This window comes from Furipterus horrens, unplaced genomic scaffold (genome assembly GCF_987537825.1).
Source record: "Furipterus horrens unplaced genomic scaffold, mFurHor1.1.pri manual_scaffold_1, whole genome shotgun sequence".
Lineage (NCBI taxonomy): Eukaryota > Metazoa > Chordata > Mammalia > Chiroptera > Furipteridae > Furipterus > Furipterus horrens.
In genome coordinates, this window is record NW_028327171.1 from 104,927,906 (window position 1) to 104,953,448 (window position 25,543).

General features: G+C 36.6%; 1 protein-coding gene across 5 annotated transcripts in view; it reads left to right on the forward strand.

The window, feature by feature from the left end:
* STXBP5L (syntaxin binding protein 5L) overlaps positions 1–25,543 on the forward strand; it is a 344,728-nt gene that overhangs the window by 22,135 nt on the left and 297,050 nt on the right. For all 5 annotated transcript variants that reach the window (XM_090265844.1, XM_090265853.1, XM_090265871.1 and 2 more), the window contains exon 2: positions 21,197–21,294. In XM_090265844.1, coding sequence (XP_090121970.1) covers positions 21,197–21,294 — 98 coding nt within the window. The remainder of the gene's footprint in view (positions 1–21,196; positions 21,295–25,543) is intronic.

Genomic DNA, 25,543 nt, shown 5'->3' on the forward strand with positions numbered 1-25,543 from the left:
TTTTTCCTCCATTGCTCCCCCCCACCCAGCCCACCCCTTCTCCCACAGTCAAATGCCTCCCCATTGTCCATGTCCATGAGTCATTTATACACATTCCTTGACTAAACCCTTCCCTTACTTATCCCCCTTCTCTCCCTCCTCCCTCCCCCCTATTGACTGTTATTCTGCTCCTTGTTCTATTTAGTTTATTTGTTTATGTTGTTCTTTAGTTTCCTGTATTAGGTGATATCATATGGTATTTTTCTTTCAGCTCTGTATTTCTAATGGATTTCTAACAGTTGTGTTGTAACTTCTGTAGTGTTAAATAAACACTGAGATATAGAAATATAATCCTACATTAATCTGATTAAGTTCCAGTTAGTGAAAAATGCTTCCCTCACCACTTTATATATTAGAACATATATTATTCAATGCTACTGAGTAAAGCATTTGTTTTTATACTTTTAACAAATTCAACAGACTTCAAATTAACAACTAAGAATGTAAATGGGGATTTCCCTCTAAATTTATTGGCAATTGGTTATTACTAATAGAAAAATTTAATTTTTGCTTATTGAAATTGCATATAGACATCTTATCACATTTTTTACATTTTTTATATTTATTTTTGTAAGTATATTTTATTGATTATATTGTTACAATAGTTTCAAGTTTTTCCCCTTTGCTCTCCTCTGCCCAGCACCCACCCTACCCCAGCAATTCCACCCACCTTACTTCATGTCCATGGATCATGCATGTAAATTCCCCAGGTTCACCCTTTCCTATATTAGTCTTTTCTTAAAATAATTAATTTTTATAACATTAAAAAATAACAATTTCCCCCTCTCAGACTTAAGACCCTTTATAATCTTATATAGGACAATGGGAGAAGGTCTCGTGCTCCTCCAGCTGCTTCAAGCTGGACATGGTCATCATCCTACCTACCCTTGGGTCCAGACATCCCTAATAAGAGTAGGGGTGTGGAGGGGAGGGTGGCCTTCCACATGGGGAAGGATCTTGCAGATTGTAGATCAGTTGGCTGTCCCAGGACAACAGCGTGCTTGGTTTAACAGGCTCGCATCCTTGTTGTATTCTGGGGGCAGCAGATTTGGCAACAGGGTTAAAAGACATCATTCAATCCATAACCACTAGATGAAAAAAGGCAGGTGTTAATTTTTCAATGTCCCACATTGGGGAAATAAAAGGGCTTCTTTGAAGGAAGGTGTGCAAGGCACGTCAAACTTGTCCAAAACCCTTTTGCCCACTATACTTATTTTGGCTGATGTGAATACTTTAGGTTTCCCTGCTCTCAGACCTCTGGGCCCTTTCTGTCCAAGCCATTAGGATAGAAAAGAGAAACGAATTTTAAAGTGAAGCCCACAGACCACCCACCAACCCAGCCACTTAGTTCAGCCAAACCATTGAGTCTCAGGAGGCAGAGATGCACACAGGATTAAGTGAGGCCTATACATACAGACAATCACTCAGGTAATGAGATCATAGGCTTATGCCCGATGAAAACAGAACACACATGTTAATTTATGCAACATAACCCACAAAACAGTCTCTAAATCTGTAAGGCTGTCTTATTGGGAAGACATCCAGTTGCAAGGCATTTGACATTCTTCTTGCCTGTAAATTAAGCATTTTTGATGATGTCACAGACCTAGTTTAATTTTCAAATAAAAAAAACTTTAGATGAGGATAAACTTTAAAGACAGCTGCACTACTTTATAATCTGCCACTGAGCATTGTGATTTTCCTTGAATCTCAATTTTTCTCCTTAAGATTACCCTCCTTGTCATTAAAGGGACTGCATTAAGTCCATTTTTAATTTATCATGTTCATTTGCATAAACAGAACAAGAGCAGCAAATGATCACTTATGATCTTTATATCTGCTTTGCTGGAACTTACACAAGGAACCTTTAGGTTGACTTTCAGTTTGTTCAGGGCACAGGAGCTAAGCCACATACCTGCCATTCAGGCTCGCCTGTAAACACCTGTCTTTTTCAAGTCCTTCTGGTTTTCCATTGTGCCTTAAGGTCCCTTCTAGCCATATTTCAGGAAAGCAACCTTTGTTCCTTTCCTGGAAAGATTGCCATGGACCGCACAACCAACCAAGGTACCAGGCCTTTTATCTCGTGGGCTTTTATTACCTTCGAAAGTCAATCCCAGTTCCTCAGGGCTTTTCGGTAACAACTAGAGTTCAAGCATGCCTCCTTTAGGCATGACATTCCAGTCAAAGTCATGGTCAACAAAACTTTTTTTTAACAACGGGTCTTATTAGTTTTATGCAAAGGACCTTATGTCATTACTTACTTCTTCAGAATGCCAAATTCTGGAGGGATCCGGTAGGGAGAAAAATATACAGTGTGAATGAAAATTCTTGTCCTTCTAATATTCACTAAAATTGCATTTCCATACCTTACATTTTCTTTTGTTTGCTTTCCTACATGTGAGGTTTTTATTTTGGGAGGGGTGTGGATTTGCTGGCTCAGTTATTAATTTAATTTGCTTTCATTTTTTCCCCCATTAAAAATTTTTGTTTGTTTTTCTATTACAGTTGTCCCACTTTTTTCCCTATTGCTTCTCCACACCCTGCCCCCCCTTCTCCCAGTCAGTCCCCACCCAGTTGTTCATGTCCGTGGGTCATTTATACCTGCTCTTTGACTAGACCCTTCCCATTCTTATCCTCTTCTCTCTCTCCCCTCTTCCCCCTTGTCTTGTTCGTCTATTCCTTATTTACATACCTCTGGTCCAATTTTGCTCATTTGTTTGTGTTGTTCTTTAGTCTCCTCTATTAGGTGATATCCTATGGTATTTTTCTTCATTGCCTGACTTATTTCACTGAGCATAATTCTCTCTAGCTCTGTCCATGTTGTTGAAAATGGTAGAAGTTCTTTCTTTCCTTCTGCTACATAGTACAGTATTCCCTCACTTACCTCGGGCATTACATTCCAGACGTCTCGTGATAGGTGAAAATCCGCAAATAAGGAACCTTACATTTATTTTATTATTTATATATACTTTAAGGCTTTATAAACCCTTCCCACACACTTATAAACCATTCCCAGTTCCTTACTAACCTTTCTCACTCTGTTATTAAACTTTTCCACACTTTTATAAACACTACTTGTGTTCTTAAACGTATTCTACACTCTTAAACCTATGTAACTTTAACAACATACGTATACAGTACTATAAAATTTTATATGGGTACTCACCAGTGAAGCATACTACAACTTGAATGATGAAGATGATGAATTAGCTGTGCAGTACTGATGACGATGAAGGTGATAAAAATGAGATGAATGTACTGCACAGCAAAGAACAGCATTACAGCCTCTTCTAAAGGCAACACTTCATCAGGTGCTTCTTCAGGTGGTGCAGTAGTATCTTTGGCCTCGTCCATAACTTTTACTTCTGCTAAAGGCATAGGTGTAACCAACCTCTTTGTTCAAGTGATGAACATAGTTATGGGGAGTTGCTGGTGCTGCTGCTTCTTCTGATTGAGAAGGTTTTTGTAAACTGACATGACACTGTCGATTGAACTTGCAAACTGTAATGAACAACCATATGGGGATCCCATTCTTCAGCCACTCGTTGAAGTTCTTTGGCCATTCTGACCATGGTTGCAAGATCATCAAGTGTTAGGCCAACCTCCTCCTCTTCTTCAACCCGTTGTTCATCTTGTTCCTCATCCTCTTCTTCACTTGCTGACTTAGCTCCTCCAGGTCTCCATCTATCAATGGTTGAGAGTAGACATTGATCAGGGTATTTACATCTTCAGTCGTCATGTCACTGAAGCCCTCTCCTCCCAGTATTTTTGCCAGCTTCATGGCCTTATCCACCGCAGAGTGATGGATTTCATCAGGAGAGAATCCCTTGTAATCATGGACCACTTCTTGCCACAATTTTTTCCAGGTGGCATTCAAAGTCTCACTCTTTATCTCCTTTATGGCCTTTTGAATATTTCGGAGACACGATGCAGTCGTGTACTCATGCCAGTATGCCTATAGCAAGAAGTCTTCATCTGAGTCCATAGCTTCAACGAGGTTTTGCAGGGGTTTCAGGTGTAAAGCGCCTTAAAAGCACGAATAACGCCTTGATCCATTGACTTAATGAGTGATGTGGTGTTCGGCAGCAGGAAGTCTATCTGGACGCCATCATACATCAGGTCGACAGCATTGCCCATTATCAGAAGCACTTTGAAATCGAGGCCTTTTTCTGCCAGGTAAGCCTTAACCTCTGGGATAAAACATTGATGAAACCAATCAGTCGTGAGGAGTTTCGTAATTCAAGCCTTAGGGTTGTGCATCCAGTACACAGGCAACACATTCTTATTTTTCTTTTTTAGGGCCCTTGGGTTCTTGGACTTATAAATAAGCCATGGCTTTATCATAAAGCCCGCAGCATTCCCACAAATGATTAAAGTCACCCTATCTTTCTGGGCCTTGAAACCAGGGGCTTTTGCTGCTTCTTTCATAATGAAAATGTGAGACAGCATCCATTTCCAGAATAAGCCTGTTTCATCCATGTTGAAAACCTGTTCAGGCTTATAGCCTCCTTGCTTTATGTTGTCTTTGAACGTATTGTTCATGTACTCCCTGCCTTCAGTTTTATCTGCAGAGGCAGCCTCTCTGTGCATAGAAACGCTCTTGAGTCCAAAGCATTTCTGAAATTTGTCAAACCAGCCCTCGCTGGCACTGAATGGGGTTGGTCTGGTTGGAGAAGCACTTGAAGGTCCTGCTTCAGTGTCATTGTCATCATCATCCTCTTCTTCATTCTCATCCCTGTCATGATCCCTTTTTGCTGCTAAACGATCATACAGTTGCTTGGCCTTCGTCCAGATGGTGTGTGTGTCCAGCAAGATATTCTTTTTTCTTCAATCGTTTATCCACACCGCTAATGCAGACTCCATATTCACAATGATCCTATTGTGGGAAGTAACCACCCTCTTTGCTGTTTTGTTGAAAGTCACTGACGCCGGAGACCGGATATTCTTCTCGTCCTTTTTTATATAGCAAACTGTAGACTCGTTGATCCCATAATGGTGGCCAACAGACGCATAGCTTCTCCCTTCCTTCAATATGTCGAGAAGTTCCACCTTTTCTTTTATGGTAAGCATCTTTCTCTGGCGCTTGGGTTTACTGCCAGAATCCTTAGAAGGTGCAGAACGTTTCAGTGGCATCATAGGGCCTGCAATAAATTCAGTCTTTAAGGAAAATTTTACAAAATACAACAACTCAGAGCAAAACTACGCACAGCAATCAGAGGTAGGAATTAAGTGGACAAGGAGAGATGTAGAGCGTATGCGCACAGTGCAGGATAGCAGACCGACTGATGCTATGGTTACTCAGCCAATCAGTGCCCAGTATACACGAGACAGTGCTCTGGTTGGTCACCTTCCATCAATCAGCCAGTCATGTGCTGTGTACAATCTCATGTAGGCAAATAAGCTCAAGTGTACATCTCGTTTTCAGCATAATGTATGTGTTTGTCCACAAAAAAATACATACTGTAAACAGTGTGCAGTATTTTATTTTGATTTAATATTCTTTTAATGTTAGTCATTTATTATATTTTTTAATATATTTTTTAAAACATTTAGGCAAAAATCCTTAAAATCAAATACTATGGATTTAAATATATACACAGTACCACAAAATCGCGCGCTATAGCAAAAAATAAGCAATAAATAATTAAATATAATATTTTTAAAAATTCCGCAATACAGTGAGCCTCCGATAAGTGAACCACCATATAGAGAGGGACTACTGTACTCCGTTGTGTAAATGTACCTCAGTTTTTTAATCCACTCATCTACAGATGGGCACTTAGGTTGTTTCCAGCACTTGGCTATTGTAAATAGTGCTGCTATGAACAGAGGGGTGCATACGTTCTTTTCAATTTGTGTTTCATTTTCTTTGGATATAATCCTAGCAATGGAATTGATGGTTCAGAGGCAGCTCCATTTTTAGTTTTTTGAGGAAATTCCAAACTGTTTTCCATAGTGGCTGCACCAGTCTGCATTCTCACCAACAGTGCACTAGGGTCCCTTTTCTCCACATCCTTGCCAGCACATGTGGTTAGTTGATTTGTTGATGATGGCCATTCTGACTGGTGTGAGGTGGTATCTCATTGTACTTTTTATTTGCATCTCTCTGATGGATAGTGATGTTGAGCATTCTTTCATATGCCTAAGGACCCTGTGTATGTCCTTTTTGGAGAAGTGTTTGTTCAGGTCCTATGCCCATTTTTGAATTAGGTTGTCTTCTTGGTGTTGGGTTATATAAGTTATTTATATATTTTGGAGCTCAATCCCTTGTCTGAGGTATCTTGGCAAATATATTTTCCCATATGGTTGGTTCCCTTTTCATCTTGCTGATGTTTTCTTTTGCTGAGCAGAAACTCTTTAGTTTGATGTAGTCCCATTTGTTTTTTCTTTCCGTTATTTCGCTTGCCTTAGAAGATATATCAGTGAAAATTTTGCTACGTGGGATGTCCAAAATTTTCCTGCCTATGTTTTCCTCTAGGACTTTTATGGTGTCACAGCTTACATTTAAGTCTTTGATCCATCTTGAGTTTATTCTGGTGTATGGTGTAAGTTTGTGGTCTAGTTTCATTTTTTTGCATGTCCCTGTCCAGTTCTCCCAACAGTATTTGTTGAAGAGGCTCTTCTCACTCCATTTGATGTTCCTTCCCGCTTTGTCAAATATTAGCTGACCATTTAGATCTGGGTTTATTTCTTGGCTCTCTATTCTGTTCCATTGATCTATATGTCTGTTGTTATGCCAGTACCAGACTATTTTGATTACCGTATAGTTAATAAGGTATAGTTTGGTATCAGGTATTGTGATTCCTCCTACTGTGTTATTCTTCTTAAAGATCGTTCTGGCTATTCGGGGTCTTTTTTGTTCCATATGAATTTTTGAAGTATTTGTTCTAGGTTTGTGAAATGTGTTGTTGGTATTTTATTAGGGATTGCATTGAATCTATACATTGCTTTGGGTAGTATGGACATTTTAATGATGTTGATTCTCCCATCCATGAACATGGTAAATGCTAACATTTATTTGTATCTTCCTTAATTTCTTCCTTTAGTTTTATGTAGTTTTCGGAGTACACGTCTTTTACCTGCTGGTTAAGTTTATTCCTAGGTACTTTATTTTTCTAGTTGCTATGGTAAATGGAATTTTTTTCTAGTTTCTAACTCAGATATTTTATTGTTGGTGTACAGAAGTGCCTTCGATTTCTGAATGTTGACTTTGTACCTTGCTATTTTTCCAAATTCACTTATTAGGTCAAGTAGTTTTTTTGTGATGTCTATAGGATTTTCTATGTACACTATCATGTCGTCTGCAGATAATGACAGTTTTACTTCCTCTTTTCCAATTTGGATGCCTTTTATTTCTCTGTCTTGTCTGATTGCTGTGGCTAGAACTTCCAAGACTATGTTGAATAGGAGTGGAGAGAGTGGACATCCTTGTCTTCCTCCTGACCTCAGGGGGAATGCTTTCAGTTTTTGCCCACTGAGTATGATGTTAGCATCAGGTTTCTCGTATATGGCCTTTATTATGTGGAGGTATACTCCCTCTATTCTCATTTTACTGAGTTTTTCATCATAAATGGGTGTTGTACTTTATCAAATGCTTTTTCTGCATCTATTGATATGATCATGTGGTTTTCATCTTTCATTTTGTTTATGTGGTGTATTACGTTTATTGATTTGCGAATATTAAACCATCCTTGCATCCCTGGGATGAATCCCACTTGATCGTGGTGTATGATCTTTCTAATGTATTGCTGGTTCCGGCTTACTATTATTTTGTTGAGGATTTTAGCATCTATGTTCATCAGCGATATTGGCCTGTAGTTTTCTTTCTTTGTTGTATCTTGACCTGGTTTTAGAATTAGGGTAATACTGGCTTCATAGAAAGATTTGGGAGTCTTCCCTCAGCTTGGATTTTTTGGAATAGTTTGAGTATATGAGTTAGTTCGTTCCTAAATGTTTTGTAACATTCACTCATGAAGCCATCTGGTCCAGGGCTTTTGAGTGCTGGGAGTTTTTTATTACTGTTTCAACTTATCTCTTTGTTATTGGTCTATTCAGGCTTTCTACTTCTTCTTGATTCAGTTTTGGAAGATTATATGTTCCCAGAAATTTGTCCATTTCATCTAGATTGTCCAATTTCTTGTGATACAGCTGTTCATAATAATTTCTTATAATCCTTTGTATTTCTGTGGTAGCGATTGTGATTTTACCTCTTTAATTTTTGATTTTATTTATTTGGGCCTTCGCTCTTTTTTTTTTTTTATGAGCCTTGTTAAAGGCTTGTCAATTTTGTTTATCTTTTCAAAGAATTAGTGCCTGGTTTTATTGATCTTTTGAATTGTTTGTTTAGTCTCTGTCATTTAATTCTGCTCTGATTTTGTGATTTCCTTCTTTCTGCTCTCTCTGGGCTTTGTTGTTGTTCCTCTAGTTCTTGTAGCTATAGGGTTAGATTTTTATTAGAGATTCTTCTATTCTTTTTACGTAGGCCTGTATTGCTATGAACTTTCCTCTCAGGACTGCTTTCGCTGTATCTCATGGGTTTTGGATTGTTGTGTGTTCATCATCATTTGTTTCCAGAAACTTTTTGATTTCCTTCTTGATGTCATTGTTAACCCATTCATTATTTAATAGCATGTTAGTCATTATCCATGAGTTTGAATGTCTTTGAGTTTTTTCCTTGAGGTTGATTTCCCGTTTCAAGCTATTGTGATCTGAGAAGATGCTGGATACAATTTCAATTTTCTTGAATTTGTTGAGGCTTGTTTTGTGTCCTACCATGTGGTCTATCTTTGAAAATGTTCCATGTGCACTTGAAAAGAATGTATAATTTACTTCTTAGGGGTGAAAAGTTCTGTATATATATCAACCAAGTCCATTTGATCTAGAGTGTTGTTCAATGCCTCAATATTATTGGTGTTTCTTTGCTTTGAAGATCTGTCCATTGTTGACAATGGTGTGTTAAAGTCCCCTACTATGAGTGTGTTGCTGTCTATATTTTTTCTGAAGTCTTTCAAAATTTTTCTAACATATTTGGGTACTCCTATGTTGGGTGCATATATGTTAACAAGGGTAATATCTTCTTGGTGGATTTTCCCTTAAGTATTATGAAATGTCCTTCTTTGTCTCTTTTTATGTCCTTTGCTGTAAAATCTGTTTTGTCTGATATAAGTATTGCTACCCCAGCTTTTTTTCCCATCCCTTCACTTTCAGTCTGTGTAGATCTTTTGTTATAAGATGGGTCTCTTGTAGACAGCATATATGTGCGTCATGCTTTCTAATCCATTCAGCTACCCTATGTCTTTTGATTGATGCATTTAATCCGTTTACATTTAAGGTTATTACTGATAGGTATATATTCATTGATTTTTCCCCCTTTGTACTTGTGTTCCTCTCTTTCTCTCCCTGTTTCTTCATCTTCTTAAAGCAGACCCTTTAGCATCTCTTGCAATGCTGGTTTGGTGGAGATGTATTATTTTAGCCTTCTCTTGTCTGGGAAACTCCTTATTTCAACTTCTATTTTGAATGAGAGCCTTGCTGGGTAGAGTATTCTTGGTTGTAGGCCTTTGTTTTTCATTGCTTAAAATATTTTTTGCCATTCTCTTCTGGCTTATAGTGTTTCTATTGAGAAATCTGATGATAGCCTTATTGGAGCTCCCTTGTATGTTCCTAGATGTTTCTCTCTAGTTGCTTTTAGGATTCTCTCTTTGTCTTTCAGTGTTGCCATTTTAATAATGATGTGTCTTAAAGTGGGTCCTTGGGGTTCCTCTTCATTGGGATCCTCTGTGCTTCCTGGACTTGCGTGATTTTTCCTCTCCTCAAGTTAGGGAAGTTTGCTGTCATTAGTTTTTTAAACAGGTATTCTAGCCCTTGCTCCTCTTCTTCTCCTTCTGGTATTCTTATGATATGGATATTACTGCATTCATGTTGTCCTGCAGCTGTCTTAAAACCTCTTCATTCTTGTTCAGTCTTTTTTCATTTTGTTGCACTGTCTGGGCATTTTTTCTACGTTGTCCTACAGCTTGCTGATCTGATCTTCTGCTTCTTCTAGCCTGCTTTTAATTTCTTCTACTGTGTTCTTCAATTCAGAAATTGTATTCTTCATTTCCTCCTGGCTCTTATTGATAGCTTCTATGTCCTTTTTCATGCTGGTGTAATTCTCAGTAAGGTCCTTGTAGTTTCCCTGGAATTCTTTGTAGTTTTCTTTGCACATGCTGAACTCATTGAGCTTCCCCTATAATTCATGTTTTTAATTCCATGTCTGATAGTTTACTTACTTCTATTTTACTTGGCACTCTTTCTGGAGATTCCTCCTTTCCTTTCAATGGGGGTTTGTTTTTCTGTTTCATTATTTTTGTGACTCTTCTAGTTTGTTGCTGCTTCTTTGATTGATCTGCACTTCTGGATCTGCCCCTGGTGCCATCAGTTCGTGTACCAGTCTGGGCCTAGGCACCCTGTTGGAGACTACCAGAGATCTACTCCCTTTGTCTCTTTTAGTTGTTAATTTATTCAATCTGTGATCAGCCATCAGGCTTAATGACCGAGGGCGGTGCAGATTAATTCCTGAAGGCAGGGCTTTTGCTCCCCCTCTGGCTGATACTACTTGGAAGGGAATGGTCTGCCTGCAGTATGTGGAATGAGTCACCACTGGGACCCGGTTTGCTGCTCCCTCAGTTCTCTCCTCAAAGCCACCGCCCCAGGTTCTCCACAACTGTTTCTAGTCCTCTCTGCCCACCCTCTGCTTCATCCCATTGTAAGTGGGTGCCAAAATATTTTCATACATAATCCGCTTAAGAGCTCTTTTTCCCCAGCTGTTTCTTTCAGGCCTGCAAAAAACGCTGTGGCATTTTGCTTTACACAACTGGAGGCTGTTTTACTTTCTGCTCTATTGTTGTCAGCTGGGAAGCCCAGCTGGATGTTTAGACCCTGCCCTTCTCAGGGAAAACGCTTAGCTGCTGAGCTGTTTCTCAGTCCCTGCCACCAGTGGGAGCTCAGCCAGCCCTTTCACCTCTTTGCACTTCCTACTGGTGATGTTGTGATAAAGTGGTCTTCTCTGTCTGTTCGTGGTTATGAGACTTCTCTCCAGCTAGTGTTTAGTTGGTTATTCCAGATGATTTCTCCACAATTAAGTGTAAGTCCAGATTGGTCCTGGGAGGAGGTTAGTGTTGGTTCCGCATACTCCTCCGCCATCTTGGATCTCATTATCACATTCTTTCGTTTCTAAACATTTTGTAATCTGCTTCGTTTCTTTTAAAATTTAATTTATTATTTTTTATATTTTTTTATTGAATTTAGTGGGGGTGACATTGGTTGATAAAATTATTTAGGTTTCAAGTGTGCAATTCTTTAATATATCATCTGTATTGTATTGTGTGTTCACCTTTCCAAGTCAAGTCTTCTTCCATCATTGTTTATCCCCCCATATTATCTTTTATCTCCCCCAACACCCCTTTCCTACTGGTAATCACTATACTGTTGTTTGTGTTTATGAGTTTTTCTTTTGTTTGTTTTTTGTTTTTGCTGAATCCCTTTACCTTTTCACCTAGTCTCCCAACTTCCTCCTCTTTGACAGCTATCAGTCTATTCTCTGTCTGTGAGTCTTGTTTCTATTTTGTTAGTTTATTTTGTTCATTAGATTCCACATATGAGTGAAATCATATGGTACTTGTTTTTCTCTGACTGGCTTATTTCACTTAGCATAATATTCTCCAGGTCCTCCCATGCTGTCGCAAAGAGTAAGATTTATTTTATCTGACTTTCCTAGTATTTATATGTATTATTTCAATTTTTTATCTTACTGAATTATCTTGAACCTATAAAACAAAGCTAAGTAATAATGGGAATAATGAACATGTATGTTTTTACCCTGATTTTAGTGGGAACAACTATACTTTATTGTTCTTATCATGTCTTATTATATTTGTTCATTTTCATATCTATCATTTTAAGTAGCTTTCCTTTTTTTAAATTTTTAAATATTTTATTGTGATCCTATTATAGTTGTTCCATTTTTCCCCCTTTGCCCTCCTCCACCCAGCCCACCCCCCATCCCCACTCCCACAGTCAATCCCCATCCTGTTGTTCATGTCCATGGGTTATTCATAGATGTTCCTTGACTAGTCCCTTCCCCTTCATTTCCCCCTTATCCCCATCCCCCTACCCCTCTGATCACTGTCATTCCATTCCATGTTTCCATGCCTCTGGTTCTATTTTTTCTCGTTAGTTTATTTTGTTCATTAGGTTCCTCTTATAGGTAAGATCATATGGTATTTGTCTTTCACCAACTGGCTTATTTCACTTAGCATAATATTCTCTAGTTACGTGCATGTTGTTGCGAAGGGTAGGAGTTCCTTCTTTCTTATCTGCTGCATGGTATTCTATTGTCTAAATGCACCACAGTTTTTTGATCCACTCATCTACTGATGGGCACTTGGGCTGCCTCTAGCATTTGGCTATTGTAAACAGTGCTGCTATGAATGTAGGGGTGCATAAGTTCTTCTGAATTGGGGTTTTGGGATTCTTATGGTATATCCCAGCAGTGGAATCACTGGATCAAAAGGCAGTTTCATTTTTAGTTTTCTGAGGAAATTCCATACTGTTTTCCACAGTGGCTGTACCAGTCTGCATTCCCACCAACAGTGCACAAGGGTTCCCTTTTTTCTACGTCCTCTCCAGCACTTATTGTTTGGTGATTTGCTAATGATGGCCATTCTGACCAGTGTGAAGTGATATCTCATTGTGGTTTTCATTTGCATCTCTCTGATGGCTAATGATATTGAGCAGCCTTTCATAGGTCTGTGGGCCCTCTGTATGTACTCCTGGAGGTGTCTATTCATGTTCTTTGTCAATTTTTTAATTGAATTGTTTGATTTCCTGGTGTTGAGTTATATGAGTTCTTCATATATTTTGTAGATCAAACTCTTGTCCTAAGTATCATTGGCAAGTATGTTCTCCCATATGGTTGGTTCCCTTTTTGTTTTGATGATGGTTTTGTTAGCCATACAGAAGCTTTATAATTTAATGTAGTCCCATTTGTTTATTTATTTTTATTTCCCTTGCCCTAGGAGATATGTCAGCAAAAATATTGTTGTGTGGGATATCTGAAATTTTCCTGCCTGTGTTTTCCTCTAGGACTCTTACGGTGTCATGACTTATAATTAAGTCTTTTATCCATTTTGAGTTTATTCTGGTGTATGGTATAAGTCAGTGGTCTAGTTTCATTTTTTTGCATGTACCAGTCCAGTTCTCCCAACATCTTTTATGAAGAGGCTATTTTTACTCCATTGTATGCTCCTGCACCCTTTGTCAAATACTAATTGACCAAAGAAACATGGGATTATTTCTGGGTTCTCTAATCTGTTCCATTCATCTATGTGTCTGTTCTTATAGCAGTAACAGACTATTTTGATTACAGTGGCCTTGTAGCGTAGTTTGATATCAGGTATTGTGATTCCTCCTACTTTGTTTCTCTTTCTCAAGGTTGCTGAACCTATTGAGGGTCTTTTTTGGTTCCATATAAATATGAAGTATTTGTTCTAGGTCTGTGAACTATGCCATTGGTATTTGAATAAGAATTGCATTCAATCTGTAGATTGCTTTGGGTAGTATGGACATTTTAATTATGTTAATTCTTCCAGTCCATGAACACAGTATATGCTTCCATATATTTGTATCTTCCTTAATTTCTTTCTTCAGTTTTATGTAGTTTTCTGAGTAAGATCTTATAACTCCTTAGTTAAGTTTATCCCTAAGTACTTTATTGATTTTGTTGCTATAGTAAATGGGATATTTTTCTTAGTTTCTATTTCTGATACTTCATTGTTGGTATACAGAAATGCCCACTATTTCTAAATATTGACTTTGTTTCCACTATTTTACCAAATGCACATATTAGTCGAGTAGTTTTTTAGTGGAGACTATAGGGTTTTCTGTGTATACTATCATGTCATCTTCAAATAAAGACCATTTTACTCCTTCCTTTTCAGTTTGGATGCCTTTTATTTCTTTTTCTTTTCTGATTGGTGTGACTAGAACTTCCAGTAAGATGTTGAAGAAGAGTGGTAAAAGCAGACACTCTTGTCTTGTTCCTGAGATTAAAGGGAAGGCTTTAGTTTTTGCCCATTGAGTATGATGTTGCTGTAGATATCTTGTATATGGATTTTATTATGTTGAGGTATGTTCCCTCTGTTCCTACTTTGCTTAGTGTTTATCATAAATGGGTGCTAGATTTTATCAAATGCTTTTACAGCATCTATTGATGTGAATATGTGATTTTTGTCTTAAATGTGTTTATGTGGTATATTACATTTATTGGTTTGCAAATATATACCGTCTTCCCATTTGATCATGGTGTATGATTTTTTTAATGTATTGCTGGATCCAGTTTGTCAATTTTTTTTTAAATTTTATTTTTAGTTCTTTATTTTTTTTAAAAATTTATTTGTTTATTTATTTATTTGTAGAGAGAAGGGAAAGGAGAAAGAGAGGGAGAGAAACATCACTGTGTGGTTGCCTCTCACTCACACCCCCAACTGGGGACTTGACATGCAACCTGTCATGTGCCCTGACTGGGAATTGAACCAGTGACAGTTGGCTCGCAGGCCAATGGTCAATCCACTGAGCCACAGCTGCCAGGCAGTTTGTCAATATTTTGTTGAGGATTTTAGCATCTATGTTCATCAGTGATATTGGCCTGTCATTTTCTTTCTTTCTTGTGTCTTTACCAGGTTTTGAACTGAGGATAATACAGTCCTCATAGAAAGAGTTTGGGAGTCTTCCCTCTTCTTGAATTTTTTTGGAATAGTTTGAGAAGGTTAGGAGTTAGTTCTTCCTTAAATGTTTTGTAAAATTCACCTGTGAAGCCATCCAGTCCAGGGCGTTTGTGTGCCAAACATTTTTGATTATTGCTTCAATTTCACTAGCTATTATCATTCTTTTCAGGCTTTCTGCTTCTTTTAGGTTCAGTTTTGGAAGATTATATGTTTCTAGAAATTTGTTCATTTCACCCAGGTTGTCAATTTTCTTGGCATATAGTTGTTAGTAGTAATTTCTTACAATCCTTTGTATTTCTGTGGTATCAGCTGTAATTTCTCCTCTTTCATTCCTGATTTTATTTACTGAGTCCTCTCTTTTCCTTGATGATTCTTGTTAAAGGCTTGTTGATTTTGTTTCACTTTTCAAAGAATTAGCTCCTGGATTCATTGATCTTTTGAATTGTTTGTTTAGACTCTATATATCATTTAATTCTGTTCTGATTTTAATTACTTCCTTTCTTCCTTAGACTTGCCCTGGTCTTTGTTTGTTGTTCCTCTAGTTCTTGTTGAAGTAGGGTTAGGTTGTTTATTTGAGATTTTTTTCTTCTTTTTCTTTTTTGAATTGTTGGCTTTGCTCTTGGGTCTCTTTTTTAAAAAGATTTTATTCATTTGTTTTTAGAGAGTGGAGAAAGGTTGGAGAAAGGGAGAGAAACATCAGTGTGTGGTTGCCTCTCATGTGCCCCCCAACTGTGGACCTGGCCTGCAACCTAGGGCTGTGCCCTGACTGGGAATCAAACTGGTGACCCTTGGTTCTCAGACTGGCGCTCAATCCACTGAGTCACACCAGCCAGGGCTCTATTTTCTTTATGTAGGTCTGCATCACTATGAACTTCCCTCTCAGGACTGCCTTTACTGTGCCCCACAGGTTTTGGATTGTTGTGTGTTCATTTTCATTTGTTTTCAGATAATTTTCGATTTCTTTCTTGATGTCATTGTTAACCCATTTATTATTTAATAACCTGTTATTCAGTCTCCATGTATTTGAATGTGTTTGAGTTTTTTCCTTGAGATTGATCTCTGGTTTGAAGCCATTGTGATCTGAGAAGATGCTCGGTATGATTACAATTTTCTGAAAAATTTTAGGCTTGTTTTGTGTCCTACCATATAGCCTGTAATTGAAAATGTTTTATATACATTTAAAAAGAACGTATATTTTGCTTCTTTGTAAGGAAAGGTTCTGTAAATATCTATTAAGTCCATTTGATCTAGAGTGGCTTTCCTTTTTAAATAAAATGCTTTCTTGACTTGACTGAATTTTATCAAACAACTTTCCAGATCCTTTTGGTACCCTTCATGAGGTTTTATCTTTTACTTTGTTGACTTACTGAATGTCAATACATAGTCTGATAGAGAACTTTGTGTTATTTAAATAAGATTAGGTAGTCAAACTCTGCCTAAATCCATCAGAGAGTCATACCTTTAAATTTTATTTTTCATTCATCTAAAAGACAAAGAAAAGTACTAATAGTCTTCTGTCTTTATAAAGAAAACACACATGTATGTATATTTTTCTGAAAATATGTCAATTTAAATATTACCAGGGAACACATTATTAAGTAAAACAACTAATCAGGATTATAGATCCCTTAGAGACTAAAGATTACATTCATAAGAGGTAGCAGCAATCTGTGAAGTACAGTATTCCTTCACTTACTGCGGGTATTACGTTCTACACAACCCCCCCCCCCCACAATAAGTGAAAATCCACGAAGTAGGAACCTTACATTTATTTTAGTATTTATATATATTTTAAGACTTTATAAACCCTTCCCACACACTTGTAAACCATTCCCAGTCCCTTATTAACCTTTCCCACTCCCTTATTAACCTTTTATAAACACTACTTATGTTCTTAAACATATTCTACACTCTTTTTGTGTGATTAGACAATTATATAATTTAAGTGATTTCCCTCAATGATTCGAGCATCCACCTGGCATCTCCCATAGTTCTTACAATATTATTGTCTATGTTCTCTATATTGTACTTTACATCCCTGTGACTATCTTTTTTTTTTCAGTATATTTTATTGATTATGTTTTAACAGTAGTCCCAATATTTTTCCCCTTTGCTCCCCTTCACCCAGTATTCCCTTTCCCTTCAGCAACCCCACCCCCCCTTAGTTCATGTCCATAGGTCATGCATATAAGTTCTTTGGCTTCACCCTTTCCTATATTATTCTAAACTTCCCCCTGTCTATTTTGTACCAACCGATTATGATGCTTAACTCCTGCACCATATCCCCATTTCTCCTCCTACCCACTCCCAGCTGATAACCCTTCAAATGATCCCCATACCTCTGATTCTGTTCCTATTTTGGTTTGCTTAGATGGATTTTGTTTTTATTTTTTAGATTCAGTTATTGATAGTTGTGAGTTTGTTGTCATTTCAGTGCTCATAGTTTTGATCTTCTTTTTCTTAAGTAAGTCCCTTTGACATTTCATATAATAATGGCTTGGTCATGATGAGCTCCTTTAGCTTTACCTTGTCTGGGAAGCACTTCATCTGCCCTTCCATTCCAAATGATAGCTTTGCTGGATAGAGTATTCCTGGTTGCAGTTTGACTTTCATCACATTGAATACTGCTTGCCAGTCCCTTCCTGCCTGCAAAGTGTCCTCTGAGAAATCAGCTGATAGGCCTATAGGCACCATCCTGTAATCAACTCTCCACCTCTCTCTTGCTGCCCCCAGGACTTCCTTTTTATCTTTCACCTTTTGCATCTCCATCATGATGCATCCTGGTGTGGTCTCCTCTGGGTCCAGCTTGCCCATGACCCTCCTTGCTTCCCAGATCTGTATGTCCATCTCTTTTGCAAAATTTGGGAAGTTTTCCTCATTTTTTTTTTCTATTCTTGCTTCCTCATTCTGCACTGGTGGACTTTTATTTTCTTTCTTCTCTTCCAACTCATTGATTTGAACCTCAGTTTCCTTCCCTTCACCATTGGTTCTGTGTGGATTTTCCTTCATTTCACTTAGCATAGCCTTCACTTCTTCCCTTATGCGTCTGTCATACTCAAGCATATCTGTCAAGCCTGCGAGCATCTTTTTCACCAGTGTTTTGAATTTTGCGTCTGTTAGGTTGTCTGTCTCCTCATCTGTTAGGTTGGCTATCTCCTCGTTGCTTAATTCTCCCACTGGAACCTTGATCCGTTTCCCCTTTTGGGCCGTACTTCTCTGTCTCCTCATTCTGACAGGCTCCTGCGTTTGTTTGCCTTTGCATCCCAGGTAGAGCTGTCGCTCCTGTTATGTTGTGAGGGGCGGAGCCTTAGGTATTGGTCAGTACAGGGTGACCTGTTTCACCACGCTGTGGTGCTGTACGTGGGGGAGGGGTTGAGAGGGAACAATGCCGCCTGCCCAACACTTGCCCCTTTTCCAGGCACTTCTCCCACTTCCCTATGGGACTGGTGCCTCTCTAGCTGCTGCCTTAGCCATCATTCCCAGAGTGGTTGGGTCTATGGACAGTCTAGGACTGTGGGGGCCCTTTAAACAAGCGGACTCTGCTGAGAGACTGGCAGTTTCTTTCTCCACCCCAACCCCCACTGGTCTGCACAGTCAGAAGCAATGAGGCTTGATTTTCTCCAGTGCTGGGACCATGAGCTGCATGGTCTGGTCAGGAGCTGGGAATGGTCCCCAGGTGCTCCTCCTGACTTTTTAAAATGTATGACTGCACTTTCTCCTGGCCTGCTGCTCCTGCTGCTGATGCGGCCACCTCACCACATCCTCTCTGCCCCGGCTCCGCCCCTCCTACCTGTCTGGATGAGTATTTCTTCTTTATATCTTTGTTTGCTGGACTTCCATGCAGTTTGATTTTCTGTAACTTCTGGTTGTTTCTAGTTTTGATGTAGTTGTATTCCTTCTTAGTTGTGGAGGGAGATGCAGCGTGTCTGTCTACACCTCCATCTTGGCCGGAAGTCCATATTCTACACTCTTAAACCTATGTAACTTTAACAACATATGTATACAGCACCGCAAAATTCCATGATAGTGAAAAATCCGTGGTAAATAATTAAATATAATATTTTTAAAAATCCCGCGATAGAGTAAGGCTGCGATAAGTGAGCCACAATATAGAGAGGGACTACTGTACACCTCTCTTATTCTTTCTCTTCTGGGTATCTTTTATTTATTATCTCACCTAATTACCCTGCATAAGACAAGAACTGTGGCAAGAACACACTTGTCTCATTCCTGATCTTAGAGGGATGGAATTATTATTTTTTGATTAATTAGTATGATATTAGGTATAAATTTTCTTTAATACCATTTATCAGATTGGGGAAGTTCTATACAATTCCACTTTTAAGTGCTTTTTAACATGAATGAATGTTGGATTTTCTGAAATAATTTTTTTGCATCTACTGAAATATGTCATGTTATTTTTCCCCTATATTCTATTGATATGGTATATTAACCAATTTTTAAAATCTTAAAGCCTACCTTGTATTCCTGGAATAGATTCCAGCAATACATGGTATGTATCATTAATATATGTTGCTGAAATCAGTTTGTTAGTATTTTATTGAAGATTTTTGTACCTCTATTTATAAGAGTTAGTGGTCTTTAATTTTTCTTTTTTGTGGATGTCTTTGTCAGTTTCTAGTATCAGGGTAATACTAGCCTAATAGAATGAGTTGGAAAGTATTACAACTTTTTTTTTTTTTTTGAGAGAAACTATATTCTGATTTTGTTATCCACATTGCTCTGCAGGAAGATTAAGGCTGTCTTTCTCTTGACAAGGCTATGTTTATAAGCCTAAACAGGGAAAACAGTTTGGAAGCAAGTGGGAAACATGACTAGAAAATGGGTTCTGTCTTTTGTTGTTCGTTTGTTTTACCAATTTAGTTGAGAATTCTTTAGAGATTATAGAACAGTAGTAGTTGGTTGGTTATAAAGATATCATGATACTTTCATACTCTAATAAGCTCTGCAACTTTAAATGGTTTGGAGTATATTTACACATTTTGTGTGTGTGTGTTTGTGAAACTATTTCCATGTTATACTGTTGAGTGAGAAAAAAACAAATTATAGATCTGGTCATGTACTGTAGAATATGCATATGTGTATGGGTTCTTATATGCTTTCAAAGAAGATGAGGAACTTATGCAATGAACTCCTTACAGTGTTTTCTCTGGGCAGTAAGAGTTTTAGATGAAACTATATGCTGTATTTGATCTTTATTTTCATCTGTTTACATTTGTAATTTACAGATGTAAATTTTTAAATGAAAATATTTCCATTAAAAATAGTTCTTAGAGCACTAGATATCTAGCTGAACAAGATATAGAATCTATCTTTTTATTTTTACCTATATGGTCCTCTTCTTTTTGAAAAGTTATAGCACATTTTATATTGAATTAAATTCCTTCCTAATATTACATATTCCCTTTTTACATTTTGGTCTTATCTTCTTTATGATATAATGATACACACACACACACACACACACACACACATTCCACCGTGTTATAAAAACTTTCAAACATACATACGGAGGAATTCAAAGAATTATATTGTGAGTACTTATGTATGTATGTGTGTGTATGTATACATTCATATATACTTATTTTGCTATATTTATTTTATCATCCACCTATCCATCCATGTATTCATATTATTTTTTTGATACATTTTAAAATAACTTTCAGATGTCAGTACACTTTACCTCTGAAAAGTTCAATAAGCATATAATGAATTGAATTTCAATATTTGTTTATAATATTTTTTCTTATTTTCTTTGGAGGTATGATTTCATACAGAGAAGTCACAAATTTTATTGAACCATTTGATGAATCCAAACCTCTCCACCATTTTTACTTTTACTTGTTCAGAATTTAATATCGATGTAATTATACTATATGTACTCTTTTGCATATCTTCTTTTACTTAGCATAATGTTTTTGAGAATGATCTGTGTTGTTGCATCTGTCAATAGTTTTTAAGTTTTTAGTAATTTTTCATTGTATGCATATATCAGTTTTGGTTTTTGATTTTATTGTTGGATATTAGGACTGTTTTAGGTTGTCGTGTATAAAGTTGTTACGTCTATACTTATACAAATTATGTTGGTTATATGGTCTTTATTTTCTTGGGTACGTACACATACAGGAGTGGAATTTCTAGGTCACAGGACAAGTATATATTTAGTTTTACAAGAAGCTGCAAGACATTTTTCCAAAGTGATTGTATCATTTTACACTTCTACCAACATCTGGTAGATTTTTTATTTTTAAGCAAAAAACAAAACAAAACAAAACAAAACTATTTCAGTCATTCTGGTGGTTGGATAGTGGTATCTTGGGATTTTAATTTTGATTCTCCTGATGACTATTCTACTATTTCCTCTCTTTCAGACAGTTCGGCATGGTTTTCCTTATCAACCCACAGCATTAGCCTTTGATCCAGTTCAGAAAATCTTGGCTATTGGGACAAGAACAGGTGCTATACGAATGTATCCTTAATTTTTGGTTCATTATTTGCTATATTAATTTAAGCAATTGCATTTTTAAATATTCAGGTGAGTGAATATATTTGTGACCAAATTAAGTTTATTGTTTCTTTAAATGCGAGTAATGATTGTGAAAACCCTCATTGTCAAATTTATTGGCATATTTTTTATGTCTGTGAGATAAGTATTGATGTCCCTTTTTAAATTCCTGTTATTGGTAATCTGTGTATTCTTTTTTTTTTTTTCCTGATCAATATGGCTAGAAGCTTATCAACTGTGTCAGTTTTCAGAAGAACCAACTTTTGGTCTCACTGCTTTCCTGTACTGCTTTTCTATATTCTGTCATATTGATTTCACTTTGATCTTTTTTATTTCCTTATTTTGCTTAACTTTGGGTTTAGTTTGATCATTTTATGGTTTCTTAAGGTGAAAACTGAGGAAATTGATTTAACTTTCTTCTTTTCTAAAATATGCTTATAGTATATTTTCCTCTCAAATTTTGCTTTAGTGACATTCCACTTTTAAAAAAATTTATTTATTTCTTTATTTATTTTTTATTTTTAGAGAGAGGGGAAAGCAGAAAGAGAGGGAGAGAAACATCACTGTGTGGTTGCCTCTCACTTGCGCCCCCAACTGGGGACCTGACGTACAACCTAGTCATGTGCCCTGACTGGGACTCGAACCAGTGACACTTGGCTCGCATGCCGACGCTTAATCCACTGAGCCACAGCAACCAGGGCCATTTTTTAAATTAAACCTTTTTTTTTTTTTTTTTTTTTTTTGCAATAGTTGCAGATTTAATTGTATATTACCTAATATGGGAAACTAATGAACAACACAAACAAATGAGCAAAGTAGAACCAGAGGCAAGTAAACAAAGAGCAGACTGACAGTGACCAAGGGGGAGGGTTGAGGGAGAGAAGGGGGGTAAGTAAGGGAAGGGTCTAGTCAAGAAACTATTATAAATGACCCATGGACATGGACACTGGAGTGGGAATTGAATGCGGGAGCAGGGGGGTGGGGTGGGGGAGGGGAGAAATGGGGGAAAAATGGGACAACTGTAATAGAACAACAATAAATAAACTACAACAAAAGAACAATAGCAAAGAATACAGAGAAATCCTATGTATTCGTTACCCAGTTTCTAGCATCTTATAAAACTATAGCATAATATAACAAGGTTATTGATACACTCAAAGTACAGAACATTTCTATCATCACAATGATTCCTATAGTGCCTTTTTATAGTCATATCTCATTCCTCCAATTCTCCCACCCTCATACATGACTCCTCGCAATCACTAATTTGTTTCTCACTTTAATAATTTTACCACTTTAAGAATGCTATTTAAATGGAATCATACAATATATAACATTTGGGATTGGCCTTGTTCACTTAGCATAATTCTCTGAAGATTCATCCAAATTGTTGTTTATATTAATAGTTTATATTTTTATTGTTGAGTAATATTCCAGAGTATGGATATATCACAGTTTGTTTAACCATTCACTTATTGAAGGACACCTGCTTTCCAGTTTCTTGGCTACTATAATTAAAGCAGCTATGAACATTTGTGTGCATGTTTTGGTGTGTACATAAGTTTTCATTTCTTTAGCATGAATGCCCAGGAGTGCAGCTGGGGGTTGTATGGTAGTAGCATGTTTAATTTTATGAGATGATGCCAAACTGTTTTCCAGAGTGGTTGCAATGATTTACATTCCCACCAGCAGTGCATGAGTGATCCTATATCCCCACATCATTAGCTATATTTTGTGTTATTATTTTTATTTTAGCCATTCTGATAATTTTGTAGTGATCTCATTGTGGTATTCTAATATTGGGTTTGTCAAAAGTTTATTTGTTTTTTTTTTCTTAAGATGGCTCTGGTAGTGCTTAGTTGTCTTTAACTTCATTTAAAACTATTTTGTTAGATTGTATTGTGACAGCTGTCGTATCAGCGTTCATCTAAAAAAATCTTATCAAAACTGGTGAATTTTTGTGTAAACATTTTAATATTGAAGATGGAAGAAAATAAGTGACATTTTCAGCATATCATGCTTTATTATATCAAGAAAAGTAAAAGCACAACTGAAACACTAAAAAAGATTGTGTGGTGTATGCAGAAGGTGCTGTGACTGATCAAAGTGGTTTGCGAAGTTTCGTGCTGGAGATTTCTCGCTGGATAATGCTCCATGTTGGGGTAGACAAATCGAAGTCCATAACAATCAAATGGAGACATTAATTGAGAACAGTCACTGTTCTATCACATGGGAGAGAGCCAACATTCTCAAAATATCCAAATCAATAGTTATTGGTGAAAATTAAAAAATGTGTCTTTAATTTTATGGAAGAAAACCACATGAATTTTTTTGCCAACTGGGTATATAGGGTGGGGCAAAAGTAGGTTTGCAGTTCATATAAAAAATAATCAATAATAATAAATGATAATACAAGAATAAACTGTGTTTTGCATACTCACAACTGTAAACCTACTTTTGTGCCACCCTGTATCCTGGATACTAGTCCTTTGTCAGATATATGGTTTGCAATTTTCTTCCAATCTTTAAATTGTCTTTCACCCCCTTAACAAGCTCTTTTAGAGACTAGTTTATCAGTTTTTTCCTATAGAGATGTGCTTTTGGTATCAACTCTTAGAATTCTTTTACTAATCTACTCTATTTAATTTTTTTCTAAACATTTTATAATTTTACATTTCATTTTTGAATACAGGTTTCATTTTGAGTTAATTTTTTACTTGTATTGCCTTTGTCTAATTTTGTTTTTGGGGTAATACCAGCTTTAGAAACTGAATTGAGAAGTGTTGCCTCCTCTTTTATTTTCTGGAAGAGACTGTAAATAAAATCGGTGTTAATTCTTTAAGTGTTTGGTAGAATTATCTAGTTAAAGTACCTTGGCATAGTGATTATTTTAGGCGAGGTTTTATATTACAAATTCACCTTATTTAATAGTTATAAAACTATTTTGGTTTTCTATTTTATCTTGAATTTTGAATTTTGGCAGTTTGTAGTCAGTCTTATTAGTGGTTTATAAACTTTATTGATATATTTTTTTGAGGAACCAGCATCTGGTTTAATTAACTTTCTCCATTTTCTTGTTTTCAGTATTTTTCTGGCTTATCTTTTTAAAATTGAGTTAAAATTAACATACAACACTGTATTAGTTTCAGGGTGACTTTATTTTCTTTCTTTGCTTGTCTCTGAGTTTATTTTGCTCTTTTTTTCTTTTTCTAGTTTCTTCAAGTAGGAACTTAGACTACTGATTTGATATCCTTTCTCTTTTAAAAGTATGCACTTAGTGTTATTAATTCTCCTCTTGACACTGTTTTCAGTGGATACTACAAGTTTTAATATGTGTGTTTTCATTCCATTCAGTTATATGTAGGTTTAAAAATTGCCTTCAAGACTTCTTTTTCGAACCATGAATTTCTTTGAACCATGAATTTCTTAGAAGTGCATAATGGTGTTTGGACATTTTCTTGTTGCCTTTTTGGTATTGATTTCTAGTTTGATTTCATTGTGGTCTGAAAACACTGCATGGTTTCAGCTCTTTAAAATTGTTATGGTTTGTTTTGTGGCCTAGGATATGGTCTGTCTTGGTGAATACTCTGCGGACTCTGGAAAAGCATGTGCATTCTTTTCATATTGAGTAGAATGTTCTATATTTGTTCAGTAGGTTGTTGGTTGATTGCATTGGTTAGTTCTATATCTGCTAGTTTTCTGTCTGTTAATTCTATCAGATCCTGAGAGTAGAGTAAATTTGATTCTTCAACTCTGTTTCTGTATATATGTATTTTTCTTTCCAGCTTTATTTTTGCTTTCAGTTTTCTGGGGCTCTGTGGTTTCATGTGAACACATGTAGAACTCTTATGTCGTCCTAATGGACTGATCCCTCTGTCATTATCTAATGTCTTTATTTGTCTCTCGTAATTTTCTTTGCTCTGAAATAAACTTTATCTGATATTAATCTAGCCACTTCTGCTTTTTAAAAATTAATGTTTGCATGGTATATCTGTTTTAATTCTTTTATATTAAACATACTAATGTCATTGCATTTGAAGTGGGTTTATTATAGACAACATATTGTTGGACCATGTTCTTTGTTGTTGTTTTTTTAAGGTATAATTGACATATGACATTAAGTTTGCTTCAAGTGTACCATATAGTGATTCAATATTTGTGGATACTGTGAAATAATCACCACAATAAGTCTAGTCTTGTTAAGGCATCACAA